The sequence below is a fragment of the Durio zibethinus genome, chromosome 3 (genome assembly GCF_047325235.1).
Source record: "Durio zibethinus cultivar Kanyao isolate XHJ-2024 chromosome 3, ASM4732523v1, whole genome shotgun sequence".
In the NCBI taxonomy this organism is placed as follows: Eukaryota; Viridiplantae; Streptophyta; class Magnoliopsida; order Malvales; family Malvaceae; genus Durio; species Durio zibethinus.
Window position 1 is genome coordinate 36,041,770 of NC_143164.1, and position 16,072 is coordinate 36,057,841.

The window sequence follows — 16,072 nt, forward strand, 5'->3', positions numbered from 1 at the left end:
AAAATAAAAAGAAAATCTTACAAGTTACACCCTAAGTTTAAAAGATAGGTAATACTTGACCGATGAGGAAAATGTATTATATATAATTTAAAATTATAATAAAAAATTATAACATATATCTTATATTTAATATATTAATTAATTAATATGATAATTTTTATATTTTAAATATATAATTTTTATAAGAAAAAAAATTGAAGATAGATAAATTTTCAGTATCTTAAATAAAATAAGATATGTCGTGTATTGTATCTAATAACTTAAAATAAATAATTATAAATTATACATTCGAAATTATCTTAATAAATAATCATAAATTAAATTCAATTCTAAAATTTTTTTATAAAAAAAATAAATTTTAATCAATTAAATCAATCACTTAATTGATATATATATATATAACTCCTATATTATATATTATATGTTACGTGACAAATGCGAAATGCTTTTTCCATTATTGGGTGAATAGGAAAAAGAAATAGAAAGAAAGAAATTTCTAAAACATTCTCTATCTTTTTCTAAGGTGCTTTCAACTTTTCTTTTCTTGACTTCCAAGAAAAATAATCCGAAAAGAAAATCCAAGCGAGAGCTTAAAGGCAAGGGGCCACCTAGAATCATCCAATCTAAACCGTCCGTGAATGAACGCGCTTTCCAGTAGGGTGTGAGGATAAAAAATGTTCTGTCCCTAAAACCAGAGCAATCCCAAACCCAATAAGAATCCGAGCAGGAAAAAAGATCAAAAAACTTGGCAAAGGCGTTAAGGCCAGAAAAGAAAGTGGCTCGCAAACAGCCTACGTTTTGTTTTCACCTTTACCCTCTCTCTCTCTTTGGCTTTTGCTGTTTCGCTTTGCTAGGGTTTAATCAGGGTTTTCTTCTTTTCCCTTCCTCTCTTTCTGCTTCACTGCTCCAATGGATAGATACCAGAAAGTAGAGAAGCCAAAGCCAGAATCACCCATTAACGAGAATGAGATCCGAATCACTTCTCAAGGCGCTATAGGAAACTATATCAACTATGCTATTGCTCTTCTTCAGGTTCCCTTCCTCTCCCCCCCTCCCCCCCCCCCCCCCCCCCCCGCCCCCTTTTTTTTTCCTTTACATCTCATTTCTTTTGAAAAGAGCAGGTTGCCCTTTTTGTTCCTTGAGCATTTCGTGCTTGTGTGGTTCTCTTTTTGTTTTGGTTGTTCAACATTGAATTTATTCGCCTCGGCTGTTTTTGGGGTTTGCTTTTTTCTTTAATGAGCTTTTGATTTAGAGATTCGATGTGGGTATTTTTGCATGGTTTAGAAATTTTCTAGTGTTATTTACTTGATGGATTTTTGGGTCTCTTTGATGCATGGGGTTGTTTGTTTGTATTTGCCCTGGTATTCAATGGGTTCTCTGCGATTGTTTATAAGGTTATTTGACACAATTTTTAGCTATTAACTGCTCTATTCTTTTATTCTTTTCAGTTATCTAACATCTGGGATTTTCTTAATCTTTTACAGTAATTTGTTTTTGTTAATGTTTAAATTATTTGTATGTATGTTCAATTAGTTCAAATTGTAGATGAGTTGGTATTAGTTGTATCTAAATATGGAAGAAATCAAATCTGAAAAGCGAATTTGCTTTTTACGCGATTCTGCTGCCTTTCCCTTCTTTTCTTTGGAGCTGGTTTATCTTCCTTTTGCGTATTCTAGTTTGTGTTGATTAACCATGAATTATAATTTTGCCCTATGTGAACGTTACAATGGTGCACCCTTTTTGTTTTTTTCCCTAATGCCGGAAAAAAACTGTTAACCCTTTTGTATTGAAGTGTTTTGGTGATGTTTTATTAGGACAAACGTGTGAAGGAGATTGTCTTGAAAGCAATGGGACAGGCAATCAGTAAGACAGTAGCCATCGCAGAGATTATAAAGGTTGGGGGACCTTTTTGATCATCCCTTATTTTCCGACTTTTCCTGATTAGCTATTTGTACCGTAAAACAGAAAAGGATTCCCCGTTTGCATCAAGATACTGCCATTAGCTCAGTGATCATAACTGATGTGTGGGAACCTCTTGAAGAAGGGCTTGTTCCGTAAGTCTCCAGACTTCTCTATCCACATTTATGACGTGTTGGTTTTATTTTTATGCATCTGAGCATTTAATTTCTTGTCTTGTGCAGTGTGGAGATGACTCGCCATGTCTCAATGATATCTATCACCTTGTCAACCACAGAGCTAAATAAAAACTCTGCTGGGTAATCTAATTTATCTTGTATGTTGTTTCAGTTTTGGACAATGAGAAAGTAAATTGATTAGATGTTGATTGTGTTGCCTATTGTTACCTTTTTAAGGAAATGAAAATGTGGAAATTTTTTATTTGGTACCAAAATATTATTATGTTGCTTGTTTAATTGAGATAACTCTTTGCTGATATGACTTGACATGTGTGACTCCAGGTATCAAGCTCCACATTATGTTGAACAACCCAAGCCACAGTATAATTATCAGCAGCAGCAACCACCCAAACAAGCCCGCATCCCCTATAATGATGTTAATGAAGGTGAAATCAGGAACAAGTAGTTCTGGAGCTGTTTTTTAGGAACTTTATCTTTTTAAATCTAAACTTATCCTGCATATCATTTTTAGATTCATATGGCCGAGGAAGGATTCGTGGTAGAGGGAGAGGGCGGAGTTGGGGCAGGGGTGGATATGGAAATTATCAAGGTATGATATATATAGATTTTGATTCTTTGAATAGTGTTATGGTGGTTATTGATGTTTTTCTTAGAACTTTTATGTAGTATAAATTTGTCTTTTAGTTGCACCATACCTTATATTTCACTCATTTCTTATAGATAATGGTGGGTACTTGAATTGGGGCAGAGGTGGTGGGCGAGGAAGAGGTTGGGGCTATCGTGGTAAGTATGCTTTATTCACAGGATATTTAAGGAAAGTATTTTATGGCTTTGATGAAGTTTTTGGTGTATCTATGCAAGTAAACATCATTAAAATCTTACTTAGGCCTCGATTAGCATAGCATTGCAGTTGAAAATAGCTTTTGCATTCAAAAGCTGCTTTTGACCCAAACGCAATGCTAAACAACAAAAAAATTTTGCTGTTACGAGCCAAGGCAGTTACACCTATCAAAGTAGCTCAAAAACTACTGAAATAAGTTCAATTTGAGAAAAGAATCTGGTGACAAATAAATCTCAATGTGCTAACTCGTACTTATAAAAATTTGTTTGGCTCTTCTTCTATTCTGACAGGTACTGGTTATGAAAGAGGTAGAGGTGGAGGGGGCAGGGGCTATAGCCGTGGCCGTGGAAGGATGGGTGGTGGTCGCTCAAGGGGTGGTGGCTACTAAAGCATAATCAAGGACTGAAGTTCGTTTTTTTTTTCCCTGTAGCTAAATGCTTGCTTTGGGCCAGTGGGGAAATTATGGCAGTACCGTTTCTAATAGCGTGAGATGTGGCTTAAAATCCTCCAGCATTATTAAGCAGTGGTGTTGTGTTTCTTTCTGCATTATATGGATGTGGGCAGGGTTTTTTTATTGGTGTTTATGCATTTAGCCTAGGGCAAGTGGATGGGTTATGATTGTGCTGTAATTCAAGTTACCCTCATATGGCTGCCGATAACCTATCATGTTTATATATATATTTCTTTATTCCTCCCTCGGAAGCCTCTCTTGCCTCCCTGATTTCCTGAATTTTGATTATTGGAACTAAAAATCCAATACAATTAGAAGAAATATTTGTTTGAAGATAATCGAGACCTGAAGACTAGCGCTGCTAATAGAACTGTCATATTGAAAAATGTGACACGGAAATTTGGGCTGGGCATACAATCAGAAATCAACCACCTGACAACAGAGGTGGTGCATCGAAAAGCCCAGATGATCAATCCAGATGCCAACAAGTGCAGCAATTTGGGCCTTTACCTGATCAAACAAGGCAGGTACGATGATGCAGGTTCAGTTCTTGATGATATTGCAGCTTGCAAGGTAAAATTCCAGGTTCTGTAGACATTAGAACCAGGAACAGAGCTGAGGATTTGTTAATGGAGCTTAAAGCCTTGCAGCCATCATCGGAATTAGCAGATATTCTGGGCTTTGATGATGATTTTGTCAATGGGCTTGAGCTGGTGATGAATGAATGGGCCCCTGTTAGATCAAAGAGACTACCCATTTTTGAAGAGATCTCATCATTTAGAGATCAATGGGGTTGTCGATAATTTAAACATAGATACACAAACAGTTATAATGGTGTTGAATGATTTAAAATAGTTTAAAATGATAAATGTAAAAAAAAAAAGAAAAGGAAATAACATGCGGGAACGGGATATGTCTGTTTCTTATTTGAACAAATGGATATTTATGCAAGCAAAATTTTAATGATATTGATATATTAGGTCAAGCGTTATGTAAGGCGGCGCAGGCGGCGGCGGCGCTTTACTCCCAAGTTCCAACCAACCGGACGCGTTCATTTGTCTTCCTTTCAGCATTTCCTGTATCATTTCTCTAAACAAAAACAACCCAAGTAGCCAACCACCGATAAATTTCCCTCAATCCTTCAATTCTCAAAAGTTTATCTATTTCACTGACAAATTTCCAAAGAACAAAACTTTGTACCTTTTTGCAGCTTCAACCAAATGGCAGCCAAAAACCCAGTGATAATAACTGATAAAGATGAGATGAGAAAATGGTCAAGAAAGATGAGATCCCAAGGCAAAACAATTGGGTTGGTTCCCACCATGGGTTACCTTCACCAAGGTCATCTGTCACTCATCCGAGAAGCACACAATCATAGCCAGCTCATAGTTGTCTCTATCTATGTAAACCCAGGTCAGTTTTCTCCTTCCGAGGACCTTTCAACATACCCATCTGATTTCCATGGTGATATTCTCAAGCTTAAGTCTGTTCCTGGTGGAGTCGATGCTGTTTTTTGTCCCAAGAATCTGTATGACTACAATTATAACGAGAGGCAAAATACTAAGAATGAAAAAGAGAATTGTGCTGCTGGTCATGGGGCTGGGGTTGTTTCCTGTGTGGAAGAAGAGTGTAGTGGACATGAAACATGGGTGAGAGTTGAGAGATTGGAGAAAGGCCTGTGTGGGAAAAGTAGGCCTGTTTTCTTTAGAGGGGTTGCTACTATTGTAACCAAGTTGTTTAACATTGTGGAACCTGATGTTGCTGTATTTGGTAAAAAGGATTATCAGCAATGGAGGATTATTCAACGAATGGTGAGATTTATAGCTCTGTTTCTTGATCTTATTTGTAGCAATTGAAATGGTTTATTGAAAGGAAGGTTTACTGTTTCATTTGAACTGTTTTTGACTTATTTGCTACAGGTTCGAGATCTTGATTTTGCCATTGAAATTGTGGGGTCTGAAATCATGCGTGATAGTGACGGCCTTGCATTGAGTTCGAGGAATGTGCATCTCTCCCCTGAAGAAAGGGAAAAGGTTCTTTGATTATTTCAGCCATTTTACATTGTGAGGCTTATTACTGCAACTTCTAACATTGAGATTTCCAGGCTGTGTCTTGGAAATTATGGAATCGTATTTATTTTGGAGTCTCAGTAGCTCAGTTGCATTTAATTTATATATACTAATCTATACAAATCGAGTTCTTTTGGCCTGCAAATATAATTCCCTGTACATGGAACTGAATTAGTTCGAATTTATTTTGCAGGCATTGTCTATTAGCAGGTCATTGTTAGAAGCTAAATCTGCTGCTGAAGAAGGTGAAGTTAAATGTAGAGAACTGAAGGATTTGGCTGTAACAAAAATAACTCAAGCTGGGGGAAGAATTGATTATGCTGAGGTTGGCTACCACAATCTTTCTTCCTCAACCTTTTAATACAGTTTGGATTTGTTAAGAAATTAATGCTCAAACACTATCAGAAGCCATTAAAACATTGTATATTGGCTGATCAACTAGGCTTAAGTTCAAGCAGTATGTTTGGCTTAAAAACATTCCTGAATCCTCCATTAATGCCCACGTTGTTAGGTTCTATTCATTAACACCTTTCTTTGCCTAAGCATTCGGTTCTTGTATTTGTCCTTCTTTTGTCATCCTTATTTCTTTAGCATTATTTAATTAAGGTCAACTGACCATCAATAGGTTCATTCTCATGTTGGGTGTGAAACCAACGGCTTCAACAGGACAAGCATCTACTTGAATGCTTCACTTACGCCCTCTACTACTAGCAAACAGCCAGCTTATTATAATTGCATGAACTTCAACTAAAATGTCAACATTAAGTTTTAGAAATTTCTTTTCGTGGGCTTTAATATCTGTTCCATGTTGCACGAAACTGTCAAGAACAGCTGTTTTTTCTTTCGAACATCCATGATTATGAACGGTAAATATGGCCTATCATTAGTAGGTGCTCGAACACATTTATTTGGATTGTATAATCAAAGTTGACATCTAATAGATTTGAGATTCAAATCCAAGCTGCTATGATCTCTTCTCGTCTTCAGGATGTGGCCTTCTTTATTAAAAATTAAAATTTATGTTAGCGGCCGTTATTTGGTTCGAAGAAGTTTAATTGGAAGTGTCCTAATTACAATGTCTTCTGTTTGCAGATTGTAGAGCAGGAGAGTTTGGAAGCAGTGGAAGAGATCAAGAGTCCTGTTGTGTTCTGCATTGCTGCTTGGTTTGGCAAGGTTAGGCTGATAGATAACATTGAAATCAACATATGAAAGTAGATCTTCAGCCCGATGCTCTTATCTTTCTCCTCCTGGAAGAGCAATCAACCGTTTCTTTCTCACCTCTAGGAAGTCACTACCGTACCGATCTCCTGGATAACCATGATCGGACAGCTATTTCATTATTTGTTTTATCTAAAGGGTTCTGGACATGACATGCTTCTACCATCGGTTGGATTCTTTGTTTGAATGCCGTATGTTGATGTTTTAATGCTTCAGCACATAAAAAAAAAAATGTTAGAACAGCATTTTTTAAGAGATGATGCCTATTTTGCACTCTAATAGGATTCTCAATTTGAGCCAACTTGTCCAGGCATTGGGGTTTAAAAGCATATACCCCAGATGGCAAGCCAGCCATGAAACCCATGAGGATTTGTTAGCTATAACAAGGCTTGATTTTAGAACCACTGGAAAACGCTTACTTTATATCCCTAAACATGATCATCTGAAAGGGCCATTTTTAATATTTTTATCAAAATTCAATTTTCCAACAGGTGTTTATCGAATTTCCACACATCAACAAACTTTAATGCTATCAAAAGAATCCAAAAATACAAACTATACTATACAAGCACAGAGTCTTCTGATATAGGCTAGAGCAAAAAAGCACGTGTAATAAAAAAATTCTATAACTAAGAGGAGCATCAATGTTACTTGCAACTGCAACAACACCGATTCATGAATGGCAATAGAATATTATAGCAAGTGAGCAATTTGTCAACATTTGAAGCCACCACAAACGGACAATACGATGATGAGAATCAAGGCGATCAGGATTCCAAGAACTATCAGCTTTATCTTCATATTCTGAAACCACATCTTTCTTCTCATCTGGGTTCCTTGCTGCCTGAAATCTTGTGCCTATGGTGCCCATAAAATAAATACCGGCACTATATGATCAATAAACCAAAACAAATAACCAAAATCCATAATCTATAATTTTGAATCACCAGTAAGAGAATCAAGTAGAGAAATTTTCAGGTTTTTGAATTGAACTATTTAGCTAGCCCTTGAAATTTTGAGAACTAGTATTGATAAATACTTTTAAAATGAAAGAAATGCTTAATTGAATGAAAGAGGCAATTCGTTATGTGACACATATGTTCAAGGATCCCACATTTAACTTAACATTCTTGTATTGGACTTACTTCGTGATGATGCTAACAGTAACAGTTCACGTTAATGTACTTTAATTTTATGTTTTACCAGTTAGTCAGATAACAAGCCCAAACAATTGCCCTATATATGCTCTATCCTCAGTGAAGTTTTTGAAAACATTTGAGCGAACTTATGATGCTAACTATTCGAAATAAAATTTTATAATACATAATGGTAACTTGTCAGAGGTTAGCAAGGTTTTTACCAGTCAGTCACCTAACAAGCCCACATAATGCCCCACATTTATGGTCTATCTGTAGTGCAGTTTTAGAGAACATTGCTAATATAAATATTCTTTAAAGTAGAACAATATGATATCCATTTGCTGACCTGAGAGCGAAGATTTTCTGTTTTATCCACCAGAAGCTCAATTTTCTCGCCACGATCCAGAACCTGTAAGATAAATTTGTTAATGAAAAACACAACATGGATTCCAATGCTTTATTATTCATGCTCCAGGTATTTTTAAAGCCGGATTCTTCCCAACTTAAAACCCTCACACTGCACTCCATGTTATCACGTACATAAGGCAACTATGAAAGATAATAATAATTACCTTCTCAATGTTTTCCATCATAACTCCTTTGACTTCTGAAACTTGAGCTTTCACTTTGGCAATCTTACTAATCTCTTCCGGATGATCAATGCAATACTGCATATGCTCCTTCAATTTTGGCCTAGATCAATGATAATAAAAACATAGCTATCAATGTACTTGATAACAAAGAAGGCATTCTCTTTAATGGTCAAGGAAAAGAAAATACCCAAACTCCTTGCTCAGGCTGTTTGCAGGACCAGTTGCAGCTTTTCCTCCACCATATCTCTTGGTAAAATCCTCCTTAATTCTCTCAAGAAAGGCAATTGGAACCTGTCGGCCAACAGACTCAATGGCAACCACACAGTAAGCTGCAAAAAGGAAGGAAGGAGGTTAATTCAAGTAGGGAACAAAGTAGCCTTAATTCATAATATAGGATCCAACACAAGTTGTGAACACCTAGACTTTCAGTCTTTCAATGTATGAGCAAACATTAATGGACCAAACACACCTATTCTTCAACAAATATAAGGAATGTGAACAAAGGATATTAATCATATGCTAAAGTAATCAAACTACATAACAAGTTAACAACCCTCCTATAAAGAGTGAGAGAGAGAGAGAGGGAATATAAGCAAACAATGCAGTCAAACTAAATTTGGAAAGCACAACACTTGATCGAAATGAACAATGCCAAATATTTGAATTATACTCTGTTCTGACCATTAGAAGTTACTAAAACACAAAAGTAAACGATAAAAATTAAAATTATATTTTGCTAAGAATGAGCAAATGATTAAATTATAACACACATTCATACATAATTGTTCATATAAAAGTACAATCATGCGTTCCAGTTACTTATAAAAGTTCAAGGAAGTTTTTAATTTTCAATTATTCAAAAATATTAGTATTTGATCAATGCTTTTTGCATCAAGATGTGGCTAAGAAAGCCTTTATCACAAGATTTCTATGCAGATTTAATTCATTCGAATCAGCCAAACATTCAACCTTTTAGTTTTTACTCCTACTCAGTCTTGGAAAGTTTCAATTACAAGTTAAAACATCTCTTTACATTGAATTAATCTCCACAAATTAAAGAATGGACTTATTATGGTAAGAGATGCATACTTCATTTATTGTAGACATGACAATTCGTGCATTCGTGTCATGTAAAATAATGTAAAATACTGAAAATTCATGTATTTAGGTGGTGTTTTACATGAAAATTACATGTCATAATTCGTGCCAATACGTAAACATGAAATACATTTTTTTTTGTTTTGTTAAACCTATATATAGTTATTGCCAAAATTTAAACCATATGATCTTTGTGTTCATTATTAGTATTGAGTTTGTGTGGTGTCACCGTATTGTATTTTAGATTGCCAGGTCTAATTTATTGCATATCGAAATCAACTCACTTCCTAGAATAGAAAGAATCCAACTCATCTATCTATTTCCCTTTCTTGCTCATTAAGTTATGCTAAACACAATTAGTTTAAATAACCTAAAACAAAATTCACATAATTTTGTCATATTCTCAAATCATTAAAAAGGAAAAAAAAAAGCACATAAAAAGCTAAGAAAAATGGATCAACAACAATGAGATCAGAAAGAACTTCGTCGTCGGATCAAAGAAGCAGTCAAAATAAGGCAGATCAGGGAGAGATAAATAAACGAAATGAGAGGAGATTACTGAAGCCGTTATCGACGAGATAGTTAAAGGTGTGGCCATCGCAGTTGTAAGTGAACTTGTTGCTGGAAGAAGCAGGATGTTTCTGGAGACACTGAGAAGCTATGCTGGTGAAGTTGCCTGTGAATTCGGTGTAGTCGGCTAACACCACCGTGCCTCGCGCCACGAAGGCGTAGATCAGCGATTGTTGTCCCATCAAACAATAACACTCACAGTGAAAACCCTCCTAACTCACTAAACCTAGCAGAAAGAAAGAGAGATAGAATCGAAGGAAAACAGAGAGACGAAGGCTTGGCGGTTTTTGCATTGGAGAGGGAAAGGGGAATGAAAGAAATGGATAGGATTTTATCGTGGAGACAAGAGAAAGAGAGAGGAAGAAAGGAGAGCTTCCTTTTTCCTTTTCACTTCGATCAGAAGCTAGGTAGCCTGACTTGTTTTTTTTTATTATTATTTAGAGTGTCTTTTCAAAATTTTTGAGTGATGGGTTCAATTCTATGAAAAATTACGGCAACATGGCAATTTGGATATAATAATTTTAAATTTTCACAAAATTTAAATAAATTTAACAAAATAAAAAATATATTTTATATTTACCTTATTAACACAAATTATAACATAATAATTTTTTATATTTTACATAAATTAATAAAATAAACATTTAAACAATCTGCCTGAAAAGATGAGAATTAACAATTACCTTGGCGATCACCAGGAAAAAAGAACCTTCAATACTTTGGCTTGATCGTTCGTTTAAAAGTAAGTTAAAAGAAAATTGCAAATAGAGGTTGAAATTTTCTTTTGTACTTTCAAATATTTTTTCTCCATTTCATATTCTCCAGAGAAATGCCTTGTACAACAAAATTATGACAAAATTCTTCCATTTCATTGCATTCTTGCCTGCAGCAAGTGCGAAGAAATTAAGCATTCATCAGATGAACACATTAAGAAGTTACAGCATTAAAAAAATTACAATAAAACAAAAATTTTCATATCCTGCATGGATCATGTTCAATGTATACATTCTCAACAAAATATAAAAGAAAAGATTTACCAACATGACATATTTTAGGTATGGTTAATGTTCATCACTCATCAACTTCAATACCTACATTGCCACCCCACCATTAGTTTGGCCCTTCCTTCATATAATCCACACCAAAGTCATAGTCATCATCATTCACAGCATCATCCCCTGAGGTCAATTTATTTTTGGCTTTTTGCCTTCTCTTTTTCTCTGCTCTTTTCATCTTTGTGTTGAGCATACCTTCTACCGCGTATAGCTTCTCATTTTGCCCGCTTGTAGCAGATTTTGACTTCGCTTTCTCGGCATCATCTTCTTCAGAAGCCATGGGCTCATCATCATAGCCATCATCAGATATATCTTGACTTTGATCACCTTCAGTTGATGGCAAGGGTTGGGCATTATCCTGATGTGTACCATAAATCCAGCAGATTTATATAAGCATAACACCTTAAGATCAAGCCATGCAAAACTTAAGTTCACATATGCTCATGGGTCACATCCACATCATTATAGGAGTGGGTATCCATTAGCACGCCAAATGCTACAGCCAGCTTGGGGAACCATAGCATTTAAAAAGAGCAATCACAAACCTCCAGACAGTGTCATCAAAGTTGAGGGGGTGACTTCGAGGAAGTTCAACAGAATGGAAATCATCCGCTGACTTGAGACTGCCAATGAATGAAGATTCTGTGTTGTAAACCTCATCAACATTAAACTCTTGTCCAAGTTCTGTAACCATCCTCACCTCTGATGGTTCTCCTTGATTTCTGACCAGAAGCATGGTGTTATGTGGAATCTTACCTGAAATAAGCCAAATGGATAGCAATGTATTAACTTGGTACTGGAATCAATTTCTTCCTAAGCAATTAACTTTTTTTATCTTTCAGATTTGCATTGCATTCACATGCATACCTTCATTCCTGTCGTGCAGAATGATCCTCGCAGCAGCTTCAACATCCACAATACCACCCTTTTTGAGCTTACCCCTTACAGTGGCCACATTCTGACGGAATTCGTCAACTGATTGAAATCTTGGGATCTTGTATATTGCCACCAACAGTGTTTCTGGACAAAGCTTGAGAATCTCTTTCACTGTTTTGTGCATAAAGGAGAATTACAAATTAGTATCGCTAACTCAAATTTGGCAAGACAAGAATATAGCCAATAGTTGAGACCAAATGATTTCCCATTCAAACAATTCACTTGAATTTCCATTAACGTGTCACTATATATATCACAGGTAAATCTTAATCTCGTGGGAGAATTTGAAGTCATCGTAATTCCATGAATCATTTAGACTCTAACCTAACTTGGGAACCTAAATCTCCTATTTATTTCTCCCATAATTTCTCTTTTCAAAAAAAGTTTGCATGTTGAGAAAACTGAAGTTTACCTTATTATTTCTCTTTATTATCCCAAATCATATGCATATTTACCTTCTTTGAAATGAATGCGTTAGAAAAGATAAATTTTAGAAAATGCCTTAGTTTGTATTTCTTCTAATAAAAGTATAATAATAAGTAGAATCTCCACCTAAACTCCAAACTAGTTGGATCATTGCCATAAGGCAAGTTAAATCTTCGACAAAGACCATATCAACTAAACTATGCCTTAATCCCAAGTTAGTTGCAGACAGCTACATGAAACACAAAATTCATTGGTTGAATTACCTGGACCAACTGGATCATCCAACTTCTCAATTCTTTTGCAGTTTCAAAGAGCTATTGATGCATCATTCCCTGCAGATTGAAGCATAACAACACCAGGACAGTCCAATAGTTTTACATTCTTGTCCAATTGAACCTCTTGCATTGATCTCGTCAACCGTGGAGTACCACCAACATTGACGACGTGGCATCTTTTCAAGCTGTTAATTAGGCTATTCTTGCGAACATTAGGGAGGCCAATAACACCCACAGTTATGGACTTCTTTATCTGCCAAAAAAAAAAGTTAGGCAAAGACATCAATACTTGGATTAGAACAAGGGACTCCAACACAAATTTAAACAGGCAGACAAACCAGATAAGCCTCAAATATAGAGGACAGAATTACCATTAAACATCAACAAACAGAAAAAATTATATCGTGGACCAAAACAACAATAAAATGTACCTCATAGCTTCTTGAGTAATTTTTCAACAACTTAATAAGAGTTTCTGCTCCAAGACAATCACTTGTTTTTAGAAGATTACTAGGCTTGGCTGCCTTTGAAGAAGACTTCCATCCTAAGTTTGATCTCTGCTCGAGTGCGGCACTTAAAGGCAACAGCTGGCAACTCTTCCCTAAGATATTTGAGCCACTTTTTAACAGCTTCTCGAGGAATAAGATCTGAACTACAAGTTTTCATTAAAAACAGTTTAAGGCAGAAAAAGTAGAGTAAAAGAATAAAGATAAAAGTAAATGGAAGTAATGCCTTGATATTTACTCTGGGACATTTGAATACGCTGAAATTGCAAAATCCAACTAAATATTTAGAGTTTAAAGAATAAAATAATCCATGTGAAAATTCACCCTTCTTTCTTTGTGACTGTTTTAGGATACCTAGAGACGATAGGCAAGTGAAATACAGAACTTACCAATTTTATTCAGAAGCAATACTATTTGCTTATCAGGGCCTGATTTCATCACCATTTTTTCCATGTCAACACAACAGGTACCAAGAGGATCTCTAGCATCAAGGACATCCAGAATGACTTCTGATGCTTCAATGACTTTAACCAACTCCTTGTAGAAAGCTCTATCCTAGGTATCTGCAAATAAGAAGACATGTCAAAAAATATGAACCATCCATCTAGAACAAATCAATCTCCACCTTAATATCAGCTTACCACGGGCTTTCACAATTCCAGCAGAATCATCAATGCCCTTTCGTTCATTAATATTTTGTTCTTTTTCATCATCCTCTTGTAAACCCATCTTCCTCTTCTTTGCCTGGAAATCATAAAGATCCAATAGATATAAAGTAACCAATTGCAACTTCATGGCAAAATTTAGAAGGGGCCAGAATATGATAGTAACCAATTCACTAAAAATTTAACATTCCATTACTCGAAACAAAAATTGCGAAGTTAAAGGCAATTCAATAGACATAACCTTCATGGGCTTAAACATATGACAGCTATAAACTAGAGAAAATGAGTATGACAACAACTCAAAATAAACTTCCCAACAATCTGCCTCTGCAAATCAAACCCATTCCTTCAATTCCATCTACCACTAGAAAAAATTCCAATTTAAACCACAATCCAAAAACTAGACCCGGTGATTCGTGTATTTGTGTCATATGTATTTATATCGTGTTTTATACAAAATCAAATGTCATCATTTGTGTTAATATGAAAAACATAAATACATTTTTGTGTTTTATTAAACTTATAACTAATTATTGCTAAAATTTTAAGCCGTGTCACCTTTGTAATTGTCTATGCCGTGTTTTAGATTGCGAGATCTACCAAAAACCAATAAAGAAAGTGTTTTTTTTTTTTTAATAAAAAAGACATTGAAGCAATACCCTCTCTTTGCGGGCAGCTTTCTTTTGCTCCAGTTCCTAGAGCGCCCGAGCACGCCGAGCTTCGAGTGCCTTGAGCTCTTGTTCCTTGAATGGCCAATCACTGGGGATACCAGGGTCTTTCTCAACCTTCCGCTTACGCTTTAATCCCAACCTCTTTGCTTCCTTATCTTTCTTTTTGTGGTGCTCCTTTACCGTTGTTATACTTTTGCTTCAGTGAAACTCTCTTGCTCTTTGCAAAATCCTACAACCAAAATTATAGAACCGACACTTAAAAGAAAGAAAAAGGGTTGTGGGGTGAGAGAGGCTCGAACTCTCGACCTCAGGATAACTCAGAAGCTATGAGACCTACGCGCTAGCCAACTGCGCCACCACCCCTTGGTTTGCTAGCTGTAGTAAAATATTCTAAATAATTCAATAAGAACGAAAGGAAGGGGTAAATGAATGAAATTTGAGCCATGAACTCATTTGGATAGACTCACACCAACATTACAGTGTAGTTTTTGGTGCAATTGTATTATAATTGATTGTTTAGATTATACAGTTGCATTGTAGTTGTGCTTTTGTAACATTAATGAGGTAAAAATTTTTCACTGACAAGAAAAGCCGCAGCATCTCACTTTGGATATTTTTATCTTCGATAATATTTTTTAATTCAATTTGATTCATATATATATATATATATAATTTTATTAAGATTAAAATAATTATGAGTGAGTTTAAAAGTAACATTTTATTTTTACTCATATTATTTATTTTATATCTATTTATACTCTTAAATAATTAATTTTTTAATATCTTAAATGTTCAATAAAATTTGTATTTACTTTTAAATTAATATTTTTAATGATAATTTTTATTTTTACCTTATTCTCACCATACGTTTACATCATAATATATATCATAATTTTAATTTTAATTTTATCATTACAATAATTATTTTTAATCTCATCAAAATTAATTTTATTGTTTAAATAAATAAATATTTAATATGAAAATTTAGGTCTATATAAATTAATAAAAAATTAAATTTAAAATATTTTAATAATAAATTAGTTCAAATCAGCGTGAACTCAAACTCAAGTTTTAGAAGTATCAATTGATCCACATGATTCACGAAAGCCTCTAGTGATTGGACACTTCTTTGAGGCTATATTTGCTTATTGAACGTACAGTTTTTTAGAAGTAAAAAAAAAGAAAAAAGAAAAAAAAAGGCATTATATTAAATTTAAAAATATTTAAATATACTTTCATTTTTAAGTAAAATTAAAAGACTTAGTTGCCTTAATAAAAATTTAATTTTATATTTGTTTGAATGAAAAAAAAAATTACAAGCATATATTTTCCCTCCTCTTTCTTCTCCACCTCCTCTTCCGCTTTTGCTTTCATCTAAAACACAAAGTAAACATCATTCCCCATTTCTTATTTTTCTCTTTTTATTTTAAAAACGAAACCCCAAATCCAAACCCTAACCCTAG

The 16,072-nt window shown here is 34.8% G+C and overlaps 3 protein-coding genes and 2 pseudogenes across 6 annotated transcripts; 3 read left to right on the forward strand and 2 right to left on the reverse strand.

The window, feature by feature from the left end:
• Positions 1–579: 579 nt before the first annotated feature.
• LOC111283681 (uncharacterized) lies at positions 580–3,632 on the forward strand. The gene is made up of 8 exons (XM_022872258.2): positions 580–1,032; positions 1,815–1,895; positions 1,966–2,054; positions 2,142–2,216; positions 2,418–2,521; positions 2,608–2,685; positions 2,817–2,879; positions 3,228–3,632. The coding sequence occupies exons 1-8, from the start codon at positions 910–912 to the stop codon at positions 3,323–3,325; spliced, it is 711 nt and encodes a 236-aa protein (XP_022727993.2). The 5' UTR covers positions 580–909; the 3' UTR covers positions 3,326–3,632.
• LOC149519798 (protein SULFUR DEFICIENCY-INDUCED 1-like) lies at positions 3,372–4,311 on the forward strand (annotated as a pseudogene).
• On the forward strand, positions 3,787–6,954 carry LOC111283680 (pantoate--beta-alanine ligase-like). The gene is made up of 4 exons (XM_022872257.2): positions 3,787–5,199; positions 5,308–5,421; positions 5,651–5,782; positions 6,550–6,954. The coding sequence occupies exons 1-4, from the start codon at positions 4,609–4,611 to the stop codon at positions 6,664–6,666; spliced, it is 954 nt and encodes a 317-aa protein (XP_022727992.1). The 5' UTR covers positions 3,787–4,608; the 3' UTR covers positions 6,667–6,954.
• A 162-nt stretch (positions 6,955–7,116) lies between these two features.
• LOC111283682 (vesicle-associated membrane protein 722-like) lies at positions 7,117–10,953 on the reverse strand. 3 transcript variants are annotated; one of them, XM_089758698.1, is made up of 5 exons: positions 10,759–10,953; positions 8,595–8,736; positions 8,387–8,507; positions 8,161–8,223; positions 7,117–7,533 (listed from the first exon to the last, which is right to left on the reverse strand). In XM_089758698.1, the coding sequence occupies exons 3-5, from the start codon at positions 8,486–8,488 to the stop codon at positions 7,390–7,392; spliced, it is 309 nt and encodes a 102-aa protein (XP_089614824.1). In that variant the 5' UTR covers positions 8,489–8,507; positions 8,595–8,736; positions 10,759–10,953; the 3' UTR covers positions 7,117–7,389. The 3 variants fall into 3 exon arrangements, with proteins under 3 accessions (XP_089614824.1, XP_022727994.2, XP_022727995.2); XM_022872259.2 differs by lacking the exon at positions 10,759–10,953 and adding an exon at positions 10,065–10,522; XM_022872260.2 differs by lacking the exon at positions 10,759–10,953 and adding an exon at positions 10,065–10,490 and having other exon boundaries at positions 7,117–7,562.
• A 74-nt stretch (positions 10,954–11,027) lies between these two features.
• On the reverse strand, positions 11,028–15,983 carry LOC111283577 (guanine nucleotide-binding protein-like NSN1; annotated as a pseudogene). Its single transcript, XR_016337313.1, has 10 exons — positions 15,927–15,983; positions 14,955–14,984; positions 14,598–14,838; positions 13,915–14,017; positions 13,663–13,836; positions 13,199–13,414; positions 12,756–13,020; positions 11,998–12,177; positions 11,672–11,886; positions 11,028–11,488 (listed from the first exon to the last, which is right to left on the reverse strand). The product of XR_016337313.1 is annotated as a guanine nucleotide-binding protein-like NSN1 (transcript).
• Between the last annotated feature and the right edge of the window lie 89 nt (positions 15,984–16,072).